The sequence below is a fragment of the Rhea pennata genome, chromosome 12, assembly GCF_028389875.1.
Source record: "Rhea pennata isolate bPtePen1 chromosome 12, bPtePen1.pri, whole genome shotgun sequence".
In the NCBI taxonomy this organism is placed as follows: Eukaryota; Metazoa; Chordata; class Aves; order Rheiformes; family Rheidae; genus Rhea; species Rhea pennata.
The window spans coordinates 23328279-23352876 of NC_084674.1; the positions used below are offsets into that span (position 1 = coordinate 23328279).

The following is a 24598-nucleotide window of genomic DNA, read 5'->3' on the forward strand; positions in this document are numbered from 1 at the left end:
TTTTTTTTTTTTTTTTTTTTTTCCCAAGTCAAGCTTAGTAATTTCTGAAGCCTTTAGCTTTTGTACTGCTTAAATAGTAATAATTTCTAAAATCTTCCAGAGACTTCAGGCTAGGTTTTGTGTGATTTAACCTATCTGTGTGAAAAATGGTATTCTAATCTAAATTAATTGGGCAGTATCTTTCAGGATGCCTACGCTTCAAATAGCTAAATTTGTGAGACATAAATCTTGTGAATAGGAAATGACTGAATATTTACATCTGGATAAATAATAGTGTTTTTCACTTTTATGATAAGTCTTTAGTTCAAATGATTTTTGGCTGCAATCACCTGATTTTTGTTCAGGGTCTTGTGAGAAATAAAGTAGTAGTCAGTTCAAGTGCTTGTTCTCAAGTTCGTACATGCAAGAACACGCTCAATTCTGACAGTTCTCATCTCATCATTTAGGCCATAATATATACGTTCTTCTAAGAGGAACTTTATTTTATAAAGTATATCATTAAGTCTTTTTCTGTGATCCAAGGAAACTCTTGGGGGATAGGATAGCTTCAAATTTATCTTGAATGAACTTTTTTTGCAGATGTACATTTCAAAGTTGCTCTACATTTTTAGGGACTGTATGAAAGGAGATGAAACGGAGAACAAGAAGATTGGCTGCACTGTTAACCTTATGGTAAAGTTACTTTCTTTACCTCTTTGTCACACTGTGCAACGTATTTGAAACTGAAATGGGAAAGGTTGGCGTAGATACCTGCATCAGGCAAGTATAACTTCTGAATTCCAGTGCTGGCATGACGGAACGACACAGGTTGGAAGGATCTCTGATTCTTGGTCTGGTTGGAGGTCACTGGTCCAACCCTCTACTCAAAGCAGGGCCAGCTAGGTCAGGTTGCTCGGGGTGTTGTCCAGTTGGGTTGTGAGCATCTCCAAAGGTGGAAGTCCTATAACCTCTCTGGCCCTCTGTTTCAGAGTTTGGTTACCCTCATTGTGAAAGAACGCGTGATAAAATTAGTGGATTAGATCAACGTGAATGAGAAAGGAATTTGTCTTTTTCTTTTACACCAATAGTGTGTTCTCCTTTCATGACAGTCATGCATTTACAGATGCTGCTGATTATCTTTAATGAAGGAATAGAGTCTCAATAAGAATAACTCTGTTTTTCTTTCACAGAACTTCTATAAGTCTGAAATTAATAAGGAAGAGATGTACATCCGCTATATTCACAAGCTGTGTGACATGCACTTACAGGCTGAGAACTATACAGGTTAGTAAGACTTTATGGGGGACTTTTTGGAAACCTAGCAAAACTTCTGACTTTCGTGATGTTACTCTCTAACATCTGTTGAATTCTTTTGGAAAAATTTTGTTTGGCTCAGTTATGGCAGTTAGAAAGAGTCTAAGCTGTGCTCCAGCCCATTCCATCAAAGGAAAACACTATAGGTCTGGTCACACACAACCGTACATATATTCCTTTGCACCCAAAATTTTGCATTAATCTGTTCTACAATGAAGGCTCATCCAAAAATCACAATAGTGGAATCAAAATTAGAGGAAGGTTAAAATGAAGAAACATAAGAAATTACTGTTGTATTACAATTTACTGAAGTTCCCTTCGTTTTAGTATTTGGAGCACACTTTACAAAGTCTGTGGACCCTAATTCTCTGTTGTCCAAACTCTTCTGACAAAAGCAGAGCCCCAAATCAAGTTACTCATTTGAGTATCTGACTGTGCATTTAATCAAATATTTAATTTTAAAAAAGGAAAAGATTTATACCTGAAAAGAACAGTTATGTGCACAGACTTGCATCCATATATTTATCTATATCTAACCAGTATTCAAATAAAGAGAACACAGACCCCATTAAGCCAAAAACATACCACTCCTTATACACCTGGTGTCACACTGCAAAGGAGAGGATATCCTCAAAGGGCCGGGCCAGTGCTGGTTCCGTTGCCCATCCCTCATTGCTGGAGCAGCTTGTGTAGGCTCTAGGCAGAAAAAAGGGAAAGAAAAAGCAATTGGGAAGACTGTGTAACCACGCTGACGCTCCTTCTGTTGCTCTTTCATGCTACCATCTCCCAGCCCAGCCACATATGCCAGTTAGTTGCTGACTAGTTGATTAGCGATGAGCTTTCCACTAAGAATATATGTTGAGAAGTTCAGCTTTTTCAAAAGACTAAAGTTAAGATTACTTGTGCATGTGTATCTCTGTATCTCTTCAGAGGTATGTTGTTGATATAGCATACTCTATTTCTCAGATAAAATATCATATTTTTAGTAATTCTTTTGTAACCTCAGAAGCATGTTCTGAGCCTTCTGCTTCTGTATGGCAGAGAGCCCCAAACAGTTAGACTTACGATATTCCAACACTTAAGATTTTTTTTCTCAAACAGTAAACCAGAAATTCTAAACTCTTTAAGAAGAAGTGAGACCCATGTCACAAAGGAAAAGGAAAATCCCTTTGGAAATGAGATTGGAAACATCTGAGCAGAGTTTTCGGGTCCTTCCTGGGGTTATGATTCATCATTTACTTACAAATAAAATACAAAATATTTTTTAAAGTAACATCGTATAATACAACATACAGTTGCAAAAAGACTTCCCAGGATATGGACCATAGTGTTTGAATTCACACCACAGTTTGAAGAGCCTACAACTTTGTGTTTCATCAGTTAGTGGTTTTGTGTTAATCTCCTGTCATTTGAACCCTGCAAATTCATATTGCTAATTAATTTTGGTGCTGTGTAAGAAACAGTTCACTTTGTGGACAACCCACCTGGTGAAGAGCTTAATTTCTATATTGTATCTCAAGGGAGAAGCACGCTGAAGAAATCAGTAGATTGACCCTTGCCACCTTTAGCCACAAATACTGTTAATCATTCTCTTCTGTTCAAGAAGTATTTATAAGAAAAGAGAACAATGACAAGAACTGTAGAATAATGTATCATAAAGCCATTGCAATATGAGACTGTTTTAAATTATATACATTTGTATAACCTCTGGGATTTCAGAGAAAAGCATGAGTATTACTAACGTACTCCCACCTCACAGGCACCATTCCTCCCACGAGCGGGAATTTGCTTAATAAAGCTACGTGTATTTTAACCTGTTGGCAGTATTTATCTGTAGACATTGATGTGGCGTTCAACGGTTGCGTTTCCAACAGAGGCTGCATTTACTTTGCTTTTGTACTGTGAGCTGCTTCAGTGGGAGGACAGACCTCTGAGAGAGTTCCTGCATTATCCGTCTCAGTCAGAGTGGCAACGTAAGGAAGGTCTGTGCCGTAAGATTATCCATTACTTCAACAAAGGGAAGGTATGCCAACTTCTTCTCTCTTCCAGCAGCTTCCTTCCCTTTTCCTGATTTACTTGGGCTCGCGAGCCTGTCATCTCATTTCGGTAGTCCGGACGTGAATTTAGATCAAAAGGTTTTATAATGTGACAAATTGCCTCTTAGTTCTGTGGATGGAAAAACAAATGAGAAAATGGATAAAATGGAATTATGCATAAAATTTGGAAGTGGTGTACGTAGGCCAACAGGGAAAAGGCCAGAACATTTTTAAACAAAACTTTGGGTCACCTGCCATGGCAGAGGGCTCTACAAATGCCAGTTCCTTGATTTCTAAAAAAAAATTGTGTGTCTTTAGTGGGCTATGTAAATCATAGCGTTATGTCTCACTTAAAGACTAGTTTTCTTTCTAACCTCCAGAAGTAAATGGCAGTTGTCAATGCACTATATGAGTATGTTATCTATTAAGAGATTCAGGCCTTTTCAATGTCACTGTTATTTTAAAGTGACTTTCGCTTAAAGTACAATTCTATCCATTGCCCAAGAACAAAAATCAATACGTTTCAAGCTTCACACATTCAATAATTTTTCCTACAATAAATAATGTTTTAAGTTGCTGTAGAGATGTAGGTATTGTAATACCCTTATATTGTGGTATTATGAGAACATTTCAGAGGTGAATCTTACAATTGAGATCATCTGTCAAAACACTTTCAAATTTTTCCCTTCTATAGAAAAATTCTTAAAACTCATTCTTGGAAGATGACATCTGGATGTGAGCCTCAGGGCTGATTTTACCTGTGATGGCAATGGCAGTGGCATTAAATACAAATGTGATTTGATCCAGAGTATTGGGTTGACATTCCGGATAATTTGTTCCTAGCCCTGATAAAAGAAAGTTGCATTTGGCAGAAATATTCTCTACAGAACCTCCAAAAAGAAGTTGCTTTCCAGTTGTTTTGTAAAGAGAGGTCTATTCCTGAGGAAGTAATTCATTACCAAGAGATTTTTTTTTTTTGCCCCAAAACTGTTCTGCTGTAATAATACTGCATGTGGTTCTCTTTTTACGGTTTCAGAAAATTTCAGGGTTTCCAGTCCACATTAATAAATAAATAAATAAATAAATTACTGGCTTGTGCAAATACTGCAGTGCAGTACTGCCTGACTAGACAAAGATCATATAAAGACTATGTAAATAAAATGAGCCTGTATTTATGGCACAAGTAGGCAAGCCATATAATCATTACAGGTAAGAACTTGACTGATCTCATTTTGCTATAAAAATCCTAACAGATTTTAGGAAAAAATGAGGAGATTCTTTTTTTCTGCTGGACGTTTTTGGAGTTACTTGACTGTGTGTTTTAATCTTCCTCTATTATAAACAGTAGCCGAATAACTAAATAATGCCCTCGAGCAGTGGGTCGCTCAGACTGGGGAATCCCTGTCGGACGTTTCGGTCGCTGGGCAGGGATCTATTTAATTCCAAAGAGCTTGGGTCTTATCAGGTGTCACTTTTAAAACTGCGAGGAAAGCGGACCTCCTCCTTTTTTGTCCTAGAGCATCTGCTCTCGCTTTAGCCTAACGACGCTGCTCGCAGAGACTTCAGGCCTTGGCGTGAGCTGTATGTTAGACCCAAAGCCTGAGCAGTGGGCAGGTGAGCAGCCCACTTTTTTAAATTCACAGATCTCAGTTACGATGTGCCTGTTAAGACTTTAGGTTTTGTAGGAGCGTACGAGTGGAGCAACTCGGGCCTGGTTAATCCTGTTTCTGGACAGCAGCAGATTGAGAATTGGAGAATTGCACAACCCTTTTCTGTCCAATTCCCTGCTGTTTCTTCTTCGTTTTTTTTGTTTTTCTGGCAGCTGCCTTATAGCCACAGTGCCACAGTGTATATTCTCTATAGCGTCTGCAAAGCGCTGCAGGAGACCCAAAGCGACGTCTTCAAAGCAGCTCATTTTTAGCTTGTGCTCCATGCCCAAAATTTGAAGTCATTTCTCTAGTGCGCTCTTCTTTGAATCGTCTTTCCAAAAGAAATCTGCATGTTGCGATGGGAGTAAATAAACGTTGCCGTTCCTGCAGGTTCTGGTTGCCTGTCTGTGCCTCCGGTGTGCAGTCGGTGGCTCTCGGCGGCAAGCTGCTGGTGCCGTAGCAGAAAGCTGCAATAAATGTCACGTGAACGTGCTTTTCGAGCGAAGGCCGTAACATAGAACATGGAAGCAGATCACACATTGGCCAAAGGGCAAGCAGATAACAAGGAAAAGGAACAGTGGAGACCTTAGGAAATGATCTGAAGAGAGGGTAGAAGGGGGAATGATGCTTTAGAGAGAGGTGGCACGTGTAGCGCAGGGCACTGCGTCTGCGCTGCGCAGGTGCTACTCGTGGGCAGCACCGGTTTTCAAGGGGAGGACCGCAGTAATTCGGATATCCATGCGTTCTCCGTTTTCCCTTCAAATATTTTCAAACTCTCTTTTCTCTGTACGAAGGGTTGTGAATATGCTGCGTTTCTTCTGCCTCTCTATCTCCCCTTGCACCTCCAGCATTCTCAGCTTGCAGGGTAGATTTTCTTTGTGTTGAAATCTAACTGAAGGAAAGAGAGAAAGCGCGAGTTAGGATGAGGGGAATAATATCAGAGTCCATGTAGAAGTGCTGATGTAAATAAAGAGGAATAAGATGTGGTTCCACATTGTTAATTTAATTCGCATCAGAAGAGGAGCATGGAAAGGTTACGTCTTTAGGATCACCTCAAAGGAAGGCAGCAAGCCCTTGTTTCCATCCGGAAGAGATTTATGGAGAATTATGCAGGCTCTAGCTGCAGCATCCCAGGGGGAAGCGAGACCCCGCTTCTCTGCAGCGTGAGAAGAGCCCAGTATTCCTGGCCAGCTATTTTAGAATAAGTTTTTCTTTCACTTCTTTCAGGTAAATACAAACTAGCTAAGTGCTGAAAGGCTATGTATGGATACTATAAAGTAAGCTGAAAACTATTTTTTAAAAGAAAAGAAAGTCTTTAGATTAGCAACTATAAGCACTTAACTGCTTAATGTTGTTGGTTTCAAGTTAGAGTATCAATTTGTATGTCATGACAACTCACAGCAAAAGTCCTGTTAATTTGAAATCATAAAAGCCTGAGTAACATTCTTGAGCGGTAAAGTAACTGGCTGTTGAGTTTATTTCCTATTGTATGTATTAGGTTTATCTGAACAAATACCAGACTTCCCATTTTTCAGCAAGTTCTCACAAAGGTTTTTGTGATCAGCAGAAGTTAAAGAAGTTTGGGATCATTACTTTTGGCTTCTTAGCTGTTAAATTTATCCTCTTTTTCAGAAAATAAATTCTTAAACTTAATATGTTTTGGCTATTCAGAGAAAAAAAATATCTGGTATTGAGGATGGGAGAACAGGCACTATATGAATGTGTGTACGTAGAGGGAAGTGCTGTGAAGTGCACGATGCACTGAATCAAATGATGTTATAGAAGATCTGTGTCCATACAAAGCCCTAATATTTTACAGTATTACTACTAATTTTGTAAAAGTTTAGGATGGCATTCTAACTCATGCATTAATTTTGTTTTCACTGTAATTGTCCCAATTAAAAAAAAAAAAAAAAAAACTAGCAAATTAATCCAGTAATGCCTAGAAATGAATCCAGTAATGGTCCAGCTGAGACCTTTGTGTTCTAGATCCTTTGCATAAATAGGACAAGAAACGGTCCCTCCCCAAAAAGGCTTCTAATCTTTACAGCTGAAAGAAGAAGGGAGAGAAAATATCAGTTCAAGGGTATTAGCTGAGCCCCTCTCAAACTGGGGGAGGTAGGATGGGAGTCCTTCTCCCAGGGTGGGCATGCAGAAGCTCAGGCTCTATCTTACTTATCTGCAAAAGTGCTGAGTACTGCGTACTAGAAAAGATTTATTGGATCAAAGCTGTCAGTTGAAGAAGTTAGTTTTGCTTTCGGTTCTGAACATGCGTAGGTCCTCGATCCAGGCATGCAGGTCTGTTCTGGGGACGGTTGTCCCTGCGCTGGAGTGTTGCCCGTTGCTTGGCAGTTTCTTCATTGCAGTAGGAAGCAGCTGCCCTGGCAAGATGAGTAGTTTGCCAGGGAGCTGAGCCCTGACCAACTGGTCCGGACAAGATATTCTCCTTTGCTTCTTTCTGCACTAGAACGCCCTGGAGTAGATACTGGGGGGGTTAATAGGATGAAAATTTCTTGGCTATTTTGTCTTTCTCCAAAGACGTTCCCAGGCTCATGAGCGAACTGTCAGTAACAGCACTATGAGTGTGTAATTTTAATGGAGACATGAATAATCAATCTGAAATTTAATGGAAAATGCTTCCTCAACTGTATTTTCACCTACTGAATTCCCAAGATTGCGTTTCCCTCGCGCGCTCAGCCAAGCTGGCGGCAGCGTTCTGAGTGCTGTGAGTGTGATCTGCTTTGGTTTTGCAGAGTTGGGAGTTCGGCATCCCGCTGTGCAGAGAACTGGCCATACAATATGAAAGTCTCTATGACTATCAGAGCCTCAGCTGGATTCGGGTACGTAGCAGCGGTTCCTCTCCTTGCGCACTCTCACGTGACCTTCCAGGAAGTTTGGGTCTGGTGTCAAAAAATTCTGAATTTTAAAAATAAACATCTTCCTGATACAACTCCACACATTAATACTCACCCCTCTCGTTCGTTTTCACGACACTGTGGGCCTGCTGATATAATTCCTAGGTTTGCTAGCAGTAAACTCCAGTGAGTATATGGACAACGCATGCATAGGAGCTATGCTAACTATTGCAATTACATATTTGTATGCATTTTATCACATGACCTTTCCTTTTTTTTGATTTTCTTTTTTAAAAGATGCATTGATGTTCCTTTTTAATTCTAAAAGTATCGAGGACAGCTAGTACCTCAGTTGAAATGAGAGGAGCAAGCAAGAAAAATGCAAGAGGAGACAAATACAGATGTCATTCTTGTCGATTGTACTGATCCTCTGGTAAAACCAAGGATGTGATCAAATCAAGGCAAAAATTGCAGCGTCACTGCTTTAATCAAAAAAATCAAAGTTTTGACTGGTATTTAGAAGCTTTATAAATGTGAAAGTAGTTTATCTGATGTCATCCCCTAGGGTAAAATGCGTATGTCCATATTTAGATATGTGCTACAAAGCTGCATACTTACACAGGGTGGCTGAGATTCCCTTCAGAAGTCAAGTTTATTCTCATATGAAGACAGATGTGTAACTAGATGTGATCAACTCTATTTATGAAGAACCTGTTTCTTCAGGCTGCTGCAAGGAGAGTATGGATTCCCATCCTGCCTGTGCACATGTATGTTGTAGATACCTAAAATCAGGCAATGTGGAAATTCATCTTGGTGTACAGAAAATACCGTATTTATAATATAAAAGCTTAGTTCAGTAAGGTATCAAGGTTATCTAAAAACATCCTTTTGTCCAAGATTAGCCATTCTTCCTGCCTCTCTATTGTTTGGATTTAATCAGCTGGAACGTGATGAGCATCTTAGCTGATCAGTAGAACCAAGTCACCTCCTTCCTTGTGCTCACCTGTATGAGGCGAGTTTTCTATTCAAATTCCCTAAAACTGTGTTGACCTGAATTGACTGAATTTCTCCCCACTCAGAAGGGCTTTTCTTATGCCGTTCACGTCATTCAGCCCATTCCTTTATTCTTCCTGCAACGCCTTTGAGACCTCCTCAATAAAAAAAATATATATATAATAATAAAAAAAAAAGGTTAATGTGTGTGGGAACTGAGAACAAAATCTTGATGCAGTGTTCTAAGTCATAGCTGTTATTAGGGTCCCCTGCAGTGGAAGCAAAGATGTCAAACTGATTCTTCTCTATAAAAAGCTATGTTTTTGGCAATGGTAAAATTCCTGTGAGCATTTGAGCAGAGATTCAGCTTCACAAGGGGTCTTGAAATCCCACTCTTGCTATAAATGCTAGCATACTGCTCTAATGCTAATAATTGGAAGTAGGAGAAAAAAAAAGTCCTTTTCCTTTTTGCAGAGCCCTTTTTTTGTTCTGTGTTAAGCTTATTGGTAGCAGAGCTGTAGAAGATCTAATTTTGTTTCCTCCTTTTTCATGCCCTTCAGCCCAATTAAAGCAAACGTAATTGAACTGCTGGGATTTTTCAGACAACAGTATAGATTTTGAGCTACAGGGGAAGAAATATGGTTAGAAGAGGACAGTGGGAGCAGCCAGGCAACACAGATCGTAATCTCAGCTTTGTCATTACTTCTGCAATGCAAAAAAAAAAAAAAAAAAAAAAAAAAAAAATTACATGCAAGACCTGTTTAATTTAGAAGAAGATACTAGAGAAAAACATTTCATACATCATCTCTCAAAGCATAAAATGGGTATGATGATACCCCTTACCAGTCTCTTCCACCATGTAGACTGTTTAATTAATAATTCTAATTGTTAGCAAAATTCAGGCCTTTCATAAAAAGACTGTGAGTACAAAGAAGTGATACAAGATTTTTACTGTGGGTTCAGATTCTGATGTTTTAAGTGCAGTCTTAAGAGTCTGATTGTAGTCATTTTTCTCCTCCACAGAAAATGGAAGCTACCTATTACGACAATATCATGGAACAGCAGCGCTTGGAACCTGAGTTCTTCCGAGTTGGTTTTTATGGTCGGAAATTCCCATTTTTCCTGCGGGTAAGCCAGGCATACATAAAAACTGACAAAGTTACCAGGCTTGAATTAGCAACTAAAGCTTTGGATTTTTGCGGGGGTTGAAGTATGATATGACATCTGCTGTTCAGCTTTTTTTTATTTATTTGCTTATTTAAGTTAAGCTATTTTTTTAGATAAAGTTTTGCTTTGAAAAGAATAGTGATTAATACTGCAGCCTTTCTGTGCCTTTTCTTCAGTGTTGCTTTCTGCCCTAGAGCTTTTAGGATTTCATGGTGTTTTGTACCGCTGAAGAACATTCTGCTATAGTTGTATCCACACCAACAGCCAGGGACCCCTGACGCTCATCTCTGGGTTTGCGTGCAAGGATGCTGTAACCGTACAGGCATGGCAAACCTTTAAAGCACAGCAGTGAGCTGCCTAAGCACCACGCAGGACGTGAAGAACTGTTGCTGGCATCTCATCTTTCTTGCTCCCCAGCATCACCATCCTCCCCTCCCAAAAAGGGAGCTTGCTGTATCTGCACAAGTAGAACCAGCTTTCTGGCTGAAATGAAAGATGCAAAGCATTGGGCATGCTCTTGGGAACAGGGATCAGAAATTTGTCTCATGCTTACGTGTATTTTTAACAGTGGCGTGCAGACTCAGCACAAATCAGCGCTATATTAAGCAAAATGCTCTATTGCAGCAACGCTCACTCATTACTTCACCGGTTTTCATCACTGCAAATCGTGGTGCTCAGAAACGTCTCACAGGATAGGATGATCCCAGCACCAGACTGGTAACTCTTTTAAGCTGTCAAGAAGCTAAAATTTCCTAACTGTTCAACAAAAAGCATATCAGCTTCTCTGTACACGTCCTCACTTTGAGCTTATTGTCTGCTGGTGTATGCAGGATCGGCTGGGTCTGAGAACCGTTTAAAGAGTGAAATTATCTTCTTTTCCTAATGAGCAGTCAATCCTAAAATGGATATTTGTTCATGGCATGTCTTGTTGCTGATTTAGAGCAAGGATGGAATATAACCTGACAACTGCTGTAAAAGCTGCCTGAAAGTTGATCGTAGATGCCATCTAGCTTGACAGGACAAGCTAACTTGAAGCATGCTTTTAAGGACGGGAGCTGCATGTTGTGCGTTCGCTTTGAAGAAAGAGTTTGACAAGGGATGGCAGCGCTCTGAGTCATACAGTGAGAAGCTACAAAAACCAAACTGCTACTATTTTCCTTTAATAGTGCCCACATTTTGAAAATTGCGTTCGGTGTTCCCTCCGGTTACTATTTTTTTTTCCTTTTTTTTAAACTAGGATTTAAACTTTGGTGTTTAATTATGTTCTTTTAATCGAAGCACAGGGAGGAAACGAAGGCAGGTTAGAATTAATCAGGAGCAGAAATACCAGTGGATGAAGTGTTACTCAAAGGTGAAGCTGAGCAGTGCCGGAGCCTGAACGGATGTGGGAAGCGTGCAGGAGGAGGCGGCTGAGGAAAGAGAAGAGCCGCAATGTGAAGCAACAGCTGCCCTTGTACGAAGCTCTCCACAGAAAACTAACAATTTCTTCTTTTGTGTCTAACAACAGATGTTTCAGGAAATGAATGACAGCAAAGCCATTGTGGCACAGCAGCGTTCCTGCGTTTGAAGTGGATTGGGGAATCCAGCTTGCCTTGTTATGTTACGGATCCTACAGGTTTATCTTGGATCCTGTGTGGCCTGTGTGTTTTAAACTACGCCCGGGTTTTCAGTGCACAACATTTATCTTTGTGAAACGGAGCAACAATACGGATACTTGGCTGGAAACATTAACAGCAAACGAGTGTACATAATTATAATCCTTGTTAATTCTGCAATTATATTTGGTAGCAGCACTTCTGATAGCAGATTACTAATGCAGCAATCTCATTAAAAGCCACCCTCCTCCTTTTTCTCTCTAATGATCCGTACAGCATACACGTTGCGAAGCACAGACTAAGCCCATTAGCAATTGCATCTGCATGTATCGTGCTGTAAAGAGATTGGTAGCAGCTATTCTAGAGGAGAAAAAGATTTACGTGGATTTAAAATTTTCAAATGGATATAGAAGTGATTTAAAGTGATCAAGTGCCTCCATGCACTTCTCATTTATTTCTCTCTTGCTGTACAGTTTAAAGCAGAAAATGGCCACTCTTCCTTCTGCATCTCTGATTTTATAGACCCTTTGTTTAGGAATGTCATGTTTAGGAATTGTTCATATTGCTGTGAATTCTGCATCTATTTCTAGCATTCCTATGTAAGTAAATTAAAACTCTCCTTGTCTTCTATCTAGCAGAAGTTCAAGGAAGGCTTGACGAGCCACATTCTAAAATCTCGCACTGGCATCTGTCTGAAGAGTCTATTAAATATAGCCTGGAGGTGTTTTCAGGGCATTATTTTTAGAATCACAATAGCTTTATTTATAGGCTTACAGTTTTCTGGATTGCTGCAATCAAAAGCCAAAAGAGAGACTACAGGAAGTGTCGTGAAGAGATGCTCCTTCAGGTGTGGACTCCCTCCAAATTTAATAATAGCTGCGTTGTTTGGGCATTAGACACTGAACTGTCAAGATTCATTACGCAGTGTTTCTCTCCGTTGGTTGGTCACTCTGGCTGATGCGGAGCAAGTGACATATGTCACCGTGGGAAGCTGGTATCTGTTCCATAAGGATGAAATGCAAAGCCAAAGATTTCCATGTCCATATTTTATCCTTCCATTTTGTTTTCTCTTTGTTTTTGCACAAAGATCGCTAGGCTATGCTTTTCTATTTACTTATCTGCAGATCTAGTCTAACTATTAGGAATAGCCTTTTTTTCCCTTGTGATTTAGTATTTTAAAGTTCTTTATAGGTTCTCATTTTCTAGTGAATCTGTTAAAATATCGTGATGCAGATGAAGATTGATCGCTCAAATTCCTCTGCTTGTCTTGCTGCATTTTGTCAGAACAGCAGGAGAAAAATTCTAGCGCAGTTTATTTGCAGCTGAAAACATACTCGTTTGTATTTAACTTAGCTTCCAGCTCAAGCAGACATAGAAGAAAGATTAACCTATTAAACTGTATATTAAAAATGTGCCACTACATATTAAACTCCAATGTGCAGTGAAACAGTGCTTTTTTTTTTCCTACTGGCCCTCAATGCTTTTTGTTATCTTTTTGTAAAGGGTGTAAAATTATCATAAAGAGAATTCAGCAAAATTAGTGCTGCAGCACTTAGTGTTCCTATGGTACAGCGAAGAATTTTGAAATAACATTTGGGACTGCAGAATTCAGCCCAGCTTCTTCTTGAGTCGCAGGCACAGTTTGGTGCAACCCTTCCCTGCCTCGCTGTGTTCAGTTTATCCAGACAAATATGCAAAATTCTCAGGTTTGCAGCAACTGCCGGCTTATTAAAAAGAGCTAAAGTAGCAGCAGTCCAACAGGGTTAAGGACTGCCATGCCAGATCCTTTTTCCAGGCCAATTAGCAAAAGCTCGCTGAGTAGACAGCAGTTGTTTGCACGCGGGATGTAGAACTGGGGGGAGCTGTTCTTGTGGGTAGGATTTCTTTCTCTCTTCTAGAAAGGTGAAAAGTCTCCCTGTACTTCTCACTAGGCTTATGTGCGTGGGAACTGAAACCACCAGAACTAGAGATGCACCTGCTTTGCTAGGTTTTGCATTCAGGCAGCGTGAATGCCGATCCCACGTCTGTTTTGCGGTAGTACAGTTGTAACACTGAAGTACGATTTTTGTGACACTGAGGATGTTTTCTTTTTTAAACCATGATTTTTGTGAACTCTTTGTTAGGCGTCTTCTCTAAAGAAAACGGGTAAATTGCTAGAGAGACGTCTCGTTCTGTGCTATGAAAATCCCAGGCCTTCTATCCATCTTGTGTTAACTGCGTTTGACAGCAGGGTAGAAGAGCCAAGCCAGTGACTTGGTCTTCTGTTTTGCCCAATATATTCTGGTGTCTCAGTTACCTAAGAAGCAAACCAGACAAGGCCATAGGACTGAAGGCTACTTTTGCGGAAACAGAGACACCTTTCTGTTGAGAGATGAGTGGAACAGTCTACTTATTCATGACTTCTTGATGAATTACACTGTGATGAGAAAGAAAGGAGTAAAATATACCATCTGTGTTAAAAGTGCATTTTAGTCTTATGCTAGCATGTTTACTTTACAATTTATCTTTCTTTTTGATGCAGTAAAATTTATAGTGAAAAGACCAATAGAATTTAACTCAGTTTTGAGAGGACTTATTTCATATAAGCAATTGGGAGAAAACCAGCAGTTCATGGGTGTCCATGCTTGTCCTTCTTGCAGAACAAGGAATACGTGTGTCGGGGCCACGACTATGAGAGACTGGAAGCCTTCCAGCAGAGGATGCTGAGCGAGTTCCCCCAAGCCATTGCCATGCAGCATCCAAACCACCCGGATGACTCTATATTGCAGTGTGATGCCCAGTGTATCCTTTAAGGAACAGGCAAGCTGTGATGATTAAAACTGTCGTAGGACACAAAGGAGGAAGGCACTGAAAAGGTTATCGGCTTGGATGATCTTAGTTCGTATCCCTCTTAAGCAGAAATGGATATGAGCAAAACCACGCACCTGTCTATAGCGGACATTCACTGTGGTATGTTGGCCAGAATTGTTGCTTTTTATTCAGGGAGTAATGCAGATCATATTCTATGTGTTAGGGCAAAACCACAGTGCTTCTTGGCCACATCCATGCTTTAGTCTTTACTAACAGCATTTTCCTAGTGGACATTTTATTTCTTCAAATGTATATCCGGATACCTTCTTAGGAGAGCATTTTGTTGGGAGCAGGTATACATTTAAAAGTATTATTTTTCCATTGTGTTTATTTTTCCCTTCAGCTTTTGCTTCTTGTGGTTTCCATTCTAAACTACTGGACTCTCACATATATCAGGCTTTGAATCTTGTTCTTCTCTTAGGTAATCCGTCTTGTGATTTGATGCAGCAAATAAAATGCTATATACACTGAAGGACGCAACCGCGTAATATTGACTGGGTCTAGAGGATTTTAGTTAGGAGAATCCTGCCGTTTGGCGTGTGTGACACCAGCAAGGATACTGTGCAGCCCTCAAACCATGAGGATATTGTCAGTAAATGAAAACTAATGAATTTGGTTGGTGTTTCCCACTTGTTTTTCATCACTGGTGTTTCCTACTCTTCTTTGCTATATAACACCAATTCTTTGTATGACAGAGGGGCTGTTTGTACATGTATTTTGGTTGGTTTATTTATGCTTGCAGAGGTCTTGTCTATAAGACTGAAGTTGAACCAATTTAAACTGTTTTGTAAACTGATTAAATTAGAACAATATTTGTTTGCAGATAAAGCTGAAGTATCTAAGGCTAGATTTATCAAAGATATTTAGGTACCTAAATGCGGAGAGGTATCTATGAAGATGTATTGAAGTGCCTGCACAAATTAAGTACCTAACTCCAATTCACACAAATGGGAACTGGTATTTTGCCTGCTCTAGATATTTTTGAAGCTCTTACTATATACTCCATGCATCCTCAGGCATTCTCCTTCTTGGTTAATATGGCCGTAAGGTCCTATGACTCTGTAGACTCTCCTAGGAGCTGTGTCCCATGGTTTCACTTGCAAAGAGGAGTGTTGGAAAACCAAAGGGGGGTGCAACTTTCTGATCTCACCATCCTGTTTCTTTCGCAGTAGTGTCAGCTTTCCCGTTTCGTGTCGTGTCGCTTTCTTTGACTACATCATCTGCAGATTTACAGATCTATGCAGTGACTCCCATCCCGGACAATATCGACGTGCTGCAAATGGACCGTGTCCCTGATCGCATAAAGAGCTTTTACCGAGTCAACAATATCCGGAAATTTCGCTATGACAGGCCTTTCCATAAAGGCCCAAAGGACAAGGAGAATGAATTTAAGGTAGAAGTAGTCCGTAAGCAGTATTTAAGTGTTTATCTCTTCAAGGCAAATACTGTCCTGTTATTTTATGCTGATACACCATTTCAAGTAATCTGGTTTTATGATGGAAGATACTATAATAAGTCACAGAGTAAGTGGCTGTTTCAGTCTGGTGGTTACACACCTGCCCTGATTGAAGTGTTGTCCAGTTTAAAGGTGAGTTAGTGCCAGGAGAAATGCATTTTGAAACAATATTTTTTTTTTTAGTTAGTTAGAATTTTTTTCTTATTGACACATACATGTCCACAATGTCCTCTTGGTTCCCATGACAGAACTGGTGGCCAACCTCTAAAAATTAATAGAAATGCTTAAGATCTTGCTTTAAAACATACTGAGTTCTTCTTGGTGTTAAATATAAAGTGACTTTCAACATAAACTACAATACATTTTGCAGCACATGTTACAGCTTAGAAGGTTAATACATTCTTCTCTAAGCTTTACCTCCTTAACACCTGTATTAAAATACAGATGTTTTGAGTCATATTCACTGTGTACCTCACATCCTCAATTATTCTTTGCAGAGCTTGTGGATTGAACGTACCACTCTGACCTTGACTCACAGTTTGCCTGGGATCTCTCGTTGGTTTGAAGTGGAAAGAAGAGAACTGGTAACATTCCTAGTTCCTATATGTGAGGTTTGAAATGATGAATTACGGAGCGCGTGGGATAGGCAACTTAAAGTCCTCTGGCTGCAATCTTGCAATTTAAAATGATCATGTTTACTGGTGGTGAAGTATGTCCTCTTTATACTTCATAGCCAAAGTAATTAGTGAATATAACTAGGGGAATAATGTGAGGGAACATGACAATATAATGGAGAAAATGCCAAAAAAGATGGACTATTACATTGTTATCATGTCTTCAGTTTACAGAAAGAAGTTACTGCAAACCAGTAACCTGAAATATAACAATATCAACAGTGGAGTTTGTTAATTTAGCTAGTTTTCTACAAAGCAGTAAAAAACAAGAGAGATCATTGAATCTAGGAAACCATTTCATTACAAGGAAGATAATAAATCACAGTGAAATGTCCATAGAATTGAAGTATATTTTCTTGCCTTTGAGGTTGAAGTCAGTCCTTTGGAAAATGCCATTCAAGTGGTTGAGAACAAAAACCAGGAGCTGAGAACACTGATAAGCCAGTACCAGCACAAACAAATGCATGGGAACATTAATCTTCTCAGCATGTGTCTGAATGGAGTGATTGATGCAGCCGTGAATGGGGGAATAGCACGCTACCAGGAGGTAAGCCAGGCTGTGCGTATGAATTCAGGATCAAATATTCTCCTTGGTATTTCCCTTATTTCAAAAAGAGTATCGCTTAATAAGAAAACAAATTTTCATGCACGTTATCTGAACATGAGGTTAAAATTTCATACTTGGTTATTCTGCAACAGTGTTTGTGTAGCCATGTGTCAATGTAAGTACGCAAATGTGGATTTGGAATATCACATTAAAGTAAGCGTAGTTGATTAGCGTGAGCTTGAGCTACCTGGAAATCCAAACTTGGCAGGTACAAGAGTGAAGCAGAAAACGTTTTTTTGTTTGTTTGTTTGTTTGTTTGTTTGTTTGTTTTTGTCTTTTATGCTGTTTGCCTTGCACTTTTGCAAAGGTGGCAATGGGATTTATGTTAACAGAGACCAATTGGGTCTCTAACTAGCAAGAGCTGCTGATTCCTGCTACGGCTGCATTATCTTTGCTAGGCTAATTTCAGACTCACTGTAACCCTAAAAGGCTCTGATACGCAGCATGTTACCTCCTATGTTCTTTGGCAAGCTGTTACTTAAAGCTCCATGTTGCTAAAGGTAAGCCTAGGGTGAAATACTGAAAAATGACAGCAGTTGTCCAGGGCTCGGGGACATGTCTTCCCTGCAGAGCCATGTAGAGGCTTTTCATCCTTGGCATTCTTTCCTTTATGTGAAGGAATGTGTAGTTATATGAAGGAAATGATATAAAATTCAAATAATTGGACGATGGAAGACTTAGCAGTATAGCTCGTTGCTGTCATGTAGGGAGATCTGATCAGATTCACGACCCGGCCGGGCTGAGGAGGTCTGCCTTGTGCTGTTCAGTACTGGGGCCTCTAGCAGAGCGGCAGAATCATCTAGGCTGCTAAAACTGTGCCATAGCTTTACCTGAGTTCTGGAGTGCTAAAAGCAATACAACTGAGCTTCTGCTGTTAGCTTAATATATTTCATTTTCTTGGGATTTTAGGCCTTTTCCTGTCATGCTTTGACACAGAGTTATGATGAAATCTCTCCAAGTAAGCAGAAGGGTTTTTTTTTTTTTCTTTTCTTTATCTCCCCCCCCGCCCTTACAGGCCTTCTTTGATAAAGATTATATCACAAAGCACCCTGGGGATGCAGAGAAGATCACACAGCTCAAGGAACTCATGCAGGAACAGGTACTGTTTTTCAGTCACAAAAGAATATTGCTACAATGTCTGGATTCATCAGCAATCAGTCTAAATGTTCCAGATTCATCAGCTAAACATACCAGATCCAACTGCTTCATTCAGAAGCAAAGAAATTCAGTACAGGAAATTTAAAGTGTATTTAAAACACAAGGAAGAGAGATGGCCAAGGTTCACGTTGTGGGATGCGAGTTGAAGCTCAGCTGAGATTTACATGAGTTTTGTTGTCTCCATTTATTATCTAGTAGGCATCTTGGCAAGTTTCAAATCTGCTGTTATTTTTGGCATTTTGAACCAACACTTCCCAGTAGATTTCAAAGATGGTAAGAGTCAAGGCAGTCCAGGTTAGGATCGAGATGATGCTGGCAGAGCCACATGGGAAAACTTCATGCCTATTAATATTATCTACTGTTTTATTATTCTTAGTGGCTCTAAGAAACATCTTGGTAGATAAAACTAGCTGGATGCTTTGATGGGAATGAAATCAGAAAATCACATTCCTGTTAATTGGAGATTTGGCAAAATACACTCTATTAAACAATGTGTCCAAGTCTGAATGGAACTACTAGGCCTGTTTCTTCAACAGATTGCTTAACTGCAATTCAGATTTCCCATCTGTAAAATAAAGATAACGCTTATCTCCCTTCAATCCTCAAGAGAATGTTTGAAGATTAATTAGCTATTGTTTGTACAGAGTTTGGATCATGTAGGGAATTACATACATCTAAAGCCTGCTATCATTGCTATTTTCTTTCATCTGAGAGCTTATATAATCTCATTCAATTATTAATATTTTTGACCTTTGAAAATGTGACCTCTTTAAATAAATAATGAGCAACAAAAATGGATGAGTATGCATGCAACACTGCCACTGTTCAGCTTAATTATCAGAAACTCCTTCCAGAAATCTCTGTTGGCAACTTTGACCCCTTTTTTGACACTAGGTAGAAGGAATTTTCTTTGTCATAATGAATTATCTGTGTGAGGACTTAATGCTGCTCACTCTGGAGAGTGAATCAATCTGGTAATTTTTTACAGTTATCTCTAGCAAATGTAATCCAACATGACATAGATGTACTTGTCTCACACTTAAAGTACTTGTTGAAGTAATAGGAACTTGCCAGGTCTCCTAGGCTTACTTAATTATCAGCAGTCTTGCAAATGGACAGTGGGATATTTTACAGTACTCTGGCTTACTGGCAGAGCTAAAGGATATACTTGTATTATGTGTCTGAGCCTGGATTTATTTGGTTTTGTGATGTTATGTTTTCTTTTTAATAGGTACATGTCTTAGGAGTGGGTCTGGCAGTCCATGAAAAATTTGTACACCCAGAAATGCGTCCCCTACATAAGAAACTGATAGATCAGTTCCAGATGATGCGATCCAGTTTGTACCATGTAAGCTAATAGTCATGTTTCCTGTTTTGAATCATTCAGAGCTATGATAAGACTTCTATCAGTTGCACTGAGGTTTACACAAGAACTGGGCAGATGTAGAATCACAGAATCCCAGAACAGTTGAGGTTGGAAGGGACCTCTGGAGATCACGTAGTCCAACCTTCCTGCTCAAGCAGGGTCACCTAGAGCACATTGCGCAGGATCATGTCCAGGTGGGTTTTGAATATCTGCAGAGAAGGAGACTCCACAACGTCTCTGAGCAGCCTATTCCAGTGCTTCGTCACCCTCACCGCAAAAGAAGTTTTTCTTCATATTCAGGCGGAACTTCCTGTGTTTCAGTTTGTGCCTGTTGCCTCTTGTCCTGTCGCAAGGCACTACTGAAAAGAGTCTGGCTACATCTACTTGACACCCTCCCTTCAGGTACTTATACACATTGATAAGATCCCCTCTCAGTCTTCTCTTCTTCAGGCTAAACAGGCCCAGCTCCCACAGCCTTTCCACTAGCATTAGTTAAACATACTAGATTGCCAAATTATAAAAAGAATTCTTGATTCATGTGCAAGACAGAAGTCCTAGTAAGCCTGTTAACTTAGTCTTTATTCCCTGGGATTTTTAATGTCTCTGTGTTCTTTTTTATGTCTTAATATCACAGAACAATTGTAAAGCTTGATTTTCAGCTATTGTCTTACACAGCATAAACTGCTGAAAGCAGAGGAAGAAAGATTAATAGAAAGTGTAAGATGTTCAGCTCTTAAAAAGAATTGTCGTAATTTGGAGAAAAATGATGTGGATTAGGCCCCCAAGATTGTTTCTATATAGACAGCAACAAAAATTCCTGTTGGTTACTTTAGGTATCCAACTCTGGTAATCAGGACACGCAGTTTTATGGCTCTACATTTCCTATATAATGGAACTGCATCCAGAGCGTGGTTCGCACCACCTGCTATGCACCAGAAGTAGAAATGCCATCCTGTAAGAATGTTATCTTTCCATCCATTTATGGTCTGCTGTACATTAGTATTCTGTGACAACTGTACTTTGAGACATCTTTGCCAGGTGGGTCTCGGAAATTGCAAGGCATTCTTCTCTTCCTGCTAAAGTGCAGTTTTCATGGGTGCCTTGACACTGTCATGGACATTATCACAGTAGAACTGAAGGACTTTTCTATAATGTAAAAGTGTAATTTGAAATAGGAATATTTTTTATATATTTATATATTAATATATTTAGCATTTTACTTTCCAACTGGAGTATGTATTTTCTAAAAGTAAACTTCCAGCGTGAAGGCTTTTTCCTCCATCCTTAGGAGTGAACTCGCTGCAAGGATGGCCACAAACGGCAACATCAGGATTTTAAAATACAGCCTTTCTTTTTCAAAACAGTTGAGATCCATATAGGCCACAACTGCCAGTTGGAGCACACTGTCTTTTTTGAGTGTTTGCACAAGACCTGCATTCTCAAGTCCACATTTCCTTTTTGCAAAATGTAGATGGTTATAATCTGGAACCCCCTACGGCTATGTTTTCCTAGGGATACAAAGTGCTGAAGCACTTACGTTTACCTAGAAACACAGAATAACTATAGAGAACATGCAAAGAGATCAGGATTTTTCTGAGAAGAATACTGTTGTATTTTTCTGGTGACCAACTTGGATAAAACACCTGAAATAACGAAGAGACTTTGTGTTTCCTGTGCAGGAGCTACCTGGTTTGGATAAGCTGAGTCCAGCCTGTTCAGGCACTAGCACACCACGCAGCAATGTTCTGGTTTCACATGGACCTATGAGCCCAGAGAGCATAAAGCTGATGCATCGACACAGGTAACCTGTTTTTTCTAGTGAAACATCTAGGATTTCTGCACACTACACCAAGTCATACTAGCATGCATTCCTTGAACTCCGAAGAAAAGAGGAAGAACAGAACTACATTCAGAGCAATGTTAACCACATCTAAGAAGTGATTAACGGTACTGTAGGAGGAGCAGGGCGAGTTTTGGCAAGTGCCCTTCATCTTCACTTATGATAATTATTGAAGTTTGGTTGAGAATTGGAATCAAAAAGCTGGGAAATCCAGTTTACAGCAAATCCTAAATCCCTCCGGATGTTACTCCATTGCTGTGCTTACACATTGCCACTCACGCGTCTGCCACTCAGATTCTTTTCAGATCTCCAAATTCAGTCTGACTTTGGATGTTCAAATTTCTCTTGTTTCTGCAATGCAAATGGCAAATACATGGGTGTGTATCTGTCATAAAAGGGCAGTTTTCTTGCTTAGTTCAGAACTCAACTCAATGTATACCCATCCATTTTTAAGACTCCAGAAATGTTCACATCATTGTTTTTTTACAATTCTGATCAAATCAGAACCCAAATACCATCAGAATGGCTGGCTGTTTTGATGAGAAGATTTTTAAAAAAATGCTCAGCCTTCAGAAAACATCTGAAAATGTAGATGCTTATTCAGACTGAATGCCCATCCATAAAAATTGGCATTGATGGTGATTAAAAAATCACAAAAATTGGGGTTTTCAGGACAAAACACAGTTATTTCTGTATCCAGCAAAAATTGTTTGTTTGAAAATGTGTATGAGGATGCTAGTAGAAACACAGTGACATGTATGGCTCTCAGGTGAAATGTCAATTGATACTCCATTTAATTTCTCTTTGTAGATCCATATAGCTGTTTTTAAAGCTTTGCACAAAAAGCTGTGTAAACCTGCTCTTGAGCACATGAATCCAGGATGGCAATACTCTTTTTAATATTAAAATTGAGTAGCCCCTTATACTCCTTCAAGGGTTTGGTAGTTGACAGTTAGGGTCTGGGTGATACTATTTTTTTCCTCAAAAATCACCAGTTCGTAAAGCCCTTTTTATTTCTTAGGGTAAATTAGGGAGATTTTACAGTGTACAAAGTAAGTATTTGTGCATGTGATTCAGAATGAGAAATTTAAAATGCATTTCATGATAGCGACCAGAGTGCAACCTGCAAGCTAGTTAGGCTGTATTAATTTACTGCCAGCCACAAAATCACCTTCAGCTGTACTGCTGGGGCCCAACAGATGCAGATGGGAAACCTGCATTTTGACCTGGATGGCTTCTGCTTGGCTTCCATGGGAATGGTTTTTATAAACTGTCTCCATACACAGTATTTCAGCATTGAGAGTGGTTTCAGAATGTTCCGTTATAAACAAAATGGATTTACACCCAGGATGATGACATGATGTTAACCTGGCTTTGGATTCTGAAATTTTACATCCTACATCCTGTATTATTTTAAGTGTAGTCCTACTGCCAGTTCCACAAATGTGTGTATTTATAAAAGGTTTGTTTTGGCTACTTTGGCCTGATTTTTCAAAGTGTTTAACATCTGGAGGTCACCTAAAGCAGTGGGGAAGCTGCAGGTACTTATTAGCCTTGAAAAATTAAGCTTCACAAATCAAAACAGGTTCAAAAAGTAATACTGCCCCTGCTCTCTGTTTCTGTTCCAGCCCGCTGAACTTGCTCGGTTCAGTCCGACACTCGTCATCCTCTCTGTCATCCCACACCTCCAGTGAAACAGGAAACCTGGTTATCCTAACAGACAGTTCGGTGGGGGAGACTGCTGAGGATATGTACCACATGCAGGTACAGCACCAGTGCCTCCCGGCGCTGCTGTCAGAAATCGCACTGAACGTGCGCTGTAGGGTTGCTCTTCAGAGGAGGGTAAATTACCTGTGCATACGCTTGGATCTGTCCTGTGAGATTTTTCTCGAAAAACTGAACGTGGTTCAAAAAGGCAGTGGTAATTTAGTCAGGTTTATTTTGGCAAGAAATCTTCTGTATCTATTTAGCAGAAGTTGTGAATGCGATCTGAGATCATACTGCTGCTTTCAAAAAGTGAGAATTTAGCCAGCGTGTTATTTATCAGACCTGTTCAGCACATGCAGATGCTTGTGATACTTGGTAACGCTGCTCTTGGTTTGTGGGGCTGGAGCGAGTCCCACAGCCCCCGGTGCAGATCCGTAGTGGGCTGCACTGAAGCTGTTTCCTAGGCAGAGGTCACACTGGGTGACCTGAGACAGGTAAATATCTACTGCGTTGATTCACTCAGTTCTCTCTTGACGATTTCTCTGCCTCCTGCAGCTTGTTTACCCTAACTCCAGGTACCAAGGCTCAGTCACCAACGTGTCTGTTTTATCCTCGTCCCAGGCCAGCCCTTCCACCTCAAGCCTGAGCTCTACCCACTCTGCACCATCCCAGATGATTAACTCTGCCCCTTCCAGTGCACGAGGTAAGAATGGACGGACTCAAGTGAAGGGTTAACTTCACCAGAGGTCCCCAAAATCTTTCAACTTGCTGGCTTATTGGTCGAACTGCCATGCTGCACTGAACTACACCGTTTCTCTTTTGGAGTTGGAATCGTGTCTTCAGAAATGATTCCTCTAAAATGATTTTCATTTTCCAAAATAGATTTAGTCTTTTTTTTTCAGCCGTATTTCAAATGTATCTGTGGTACACACTGGTTTCAGGCAATTGAATTCCATAATGGTTTCTACTGTCCTTCCACAAAGTTGTGGCAGGCAACCTAGAAGAAAACAAGAATATTTAAAACAAGAATATTCTTTGGTACAGTAGTTAAGAGAGGTAGATCATGAAGTCAAAGGAAAAAAAATAATTACACATTACATTTAATCAAATTATGGCACAAAAATGAACTGGAGGCAGGTTGCCATAAATGTATGCATATGAAAGCATATAAATACAATGAATCTTGAAAGATGAGAATTACAAGTACCAAAGTTTAAAGACGGACTTCCCCACTGGGAAGTTCTTGAATAAAGGAACAAATTAAAGCAGACTGTAGGGATACTTACTTTGCCTTGCTATCAGAGTAGGTGGTCTTGATACAGCTAATCATTTTCTTCCCATGCCTCAGAGCT

At 39.8% G+C, this 24598-nt stretch overlaps 1 protein-coding gene across 1 annotated transcript in view; it reads left to right on the forward strand.

Moving 5' to 3' along the window:
- The window catches only part of DOCK3 (dedicator of cytokinesis 3), a 203793-nt gene that overhangs the window by 163285 nt on the left and 15910 nt on the right, over positions 1-24598 (forward strand). Inside the window, exons 36-49 of the mRNA XM_062585966.1 lie at positions 612-672; positions 1170-1263; positions 3168-3316; positions 7732-7818; positions 9850-9954; positions 14228-14369; positions 15665-15831; positions 16392-16478; positions 16936-17115; positions 18191-18274; positions 19565-19681; positions 21379-21500; positions 23168-23303; positions 23802-23949. Of these exons, the coding sequence (XP_062441950.1) occupies positions 612-672; positions 1170-1263; positions 3168-3316; positions 7732-7818; positions 9850-9954; positions 14228-14369; positions 15665-15831; positions 16392-16478; positions 16936-17115; positions 18191-18274; positions 19565-19681; positions 21379-21500; positions 23168-23303; positions 23802-23949 (1679 nt within the window). The remainder of the gene's footprint in view (positions 1-611; positions 673-1169; positions 1264-3167; positions 3317-7731; positions 7819-9849; positions 9955-14227; positions 14370-15664; positions 15832-16391; positions 16479-16935; positions 17116-18190; positions 18275-19564; positions 19682-21378; positions 21501-23167; positions 23304-23801; positions 23950-24598) is intronic.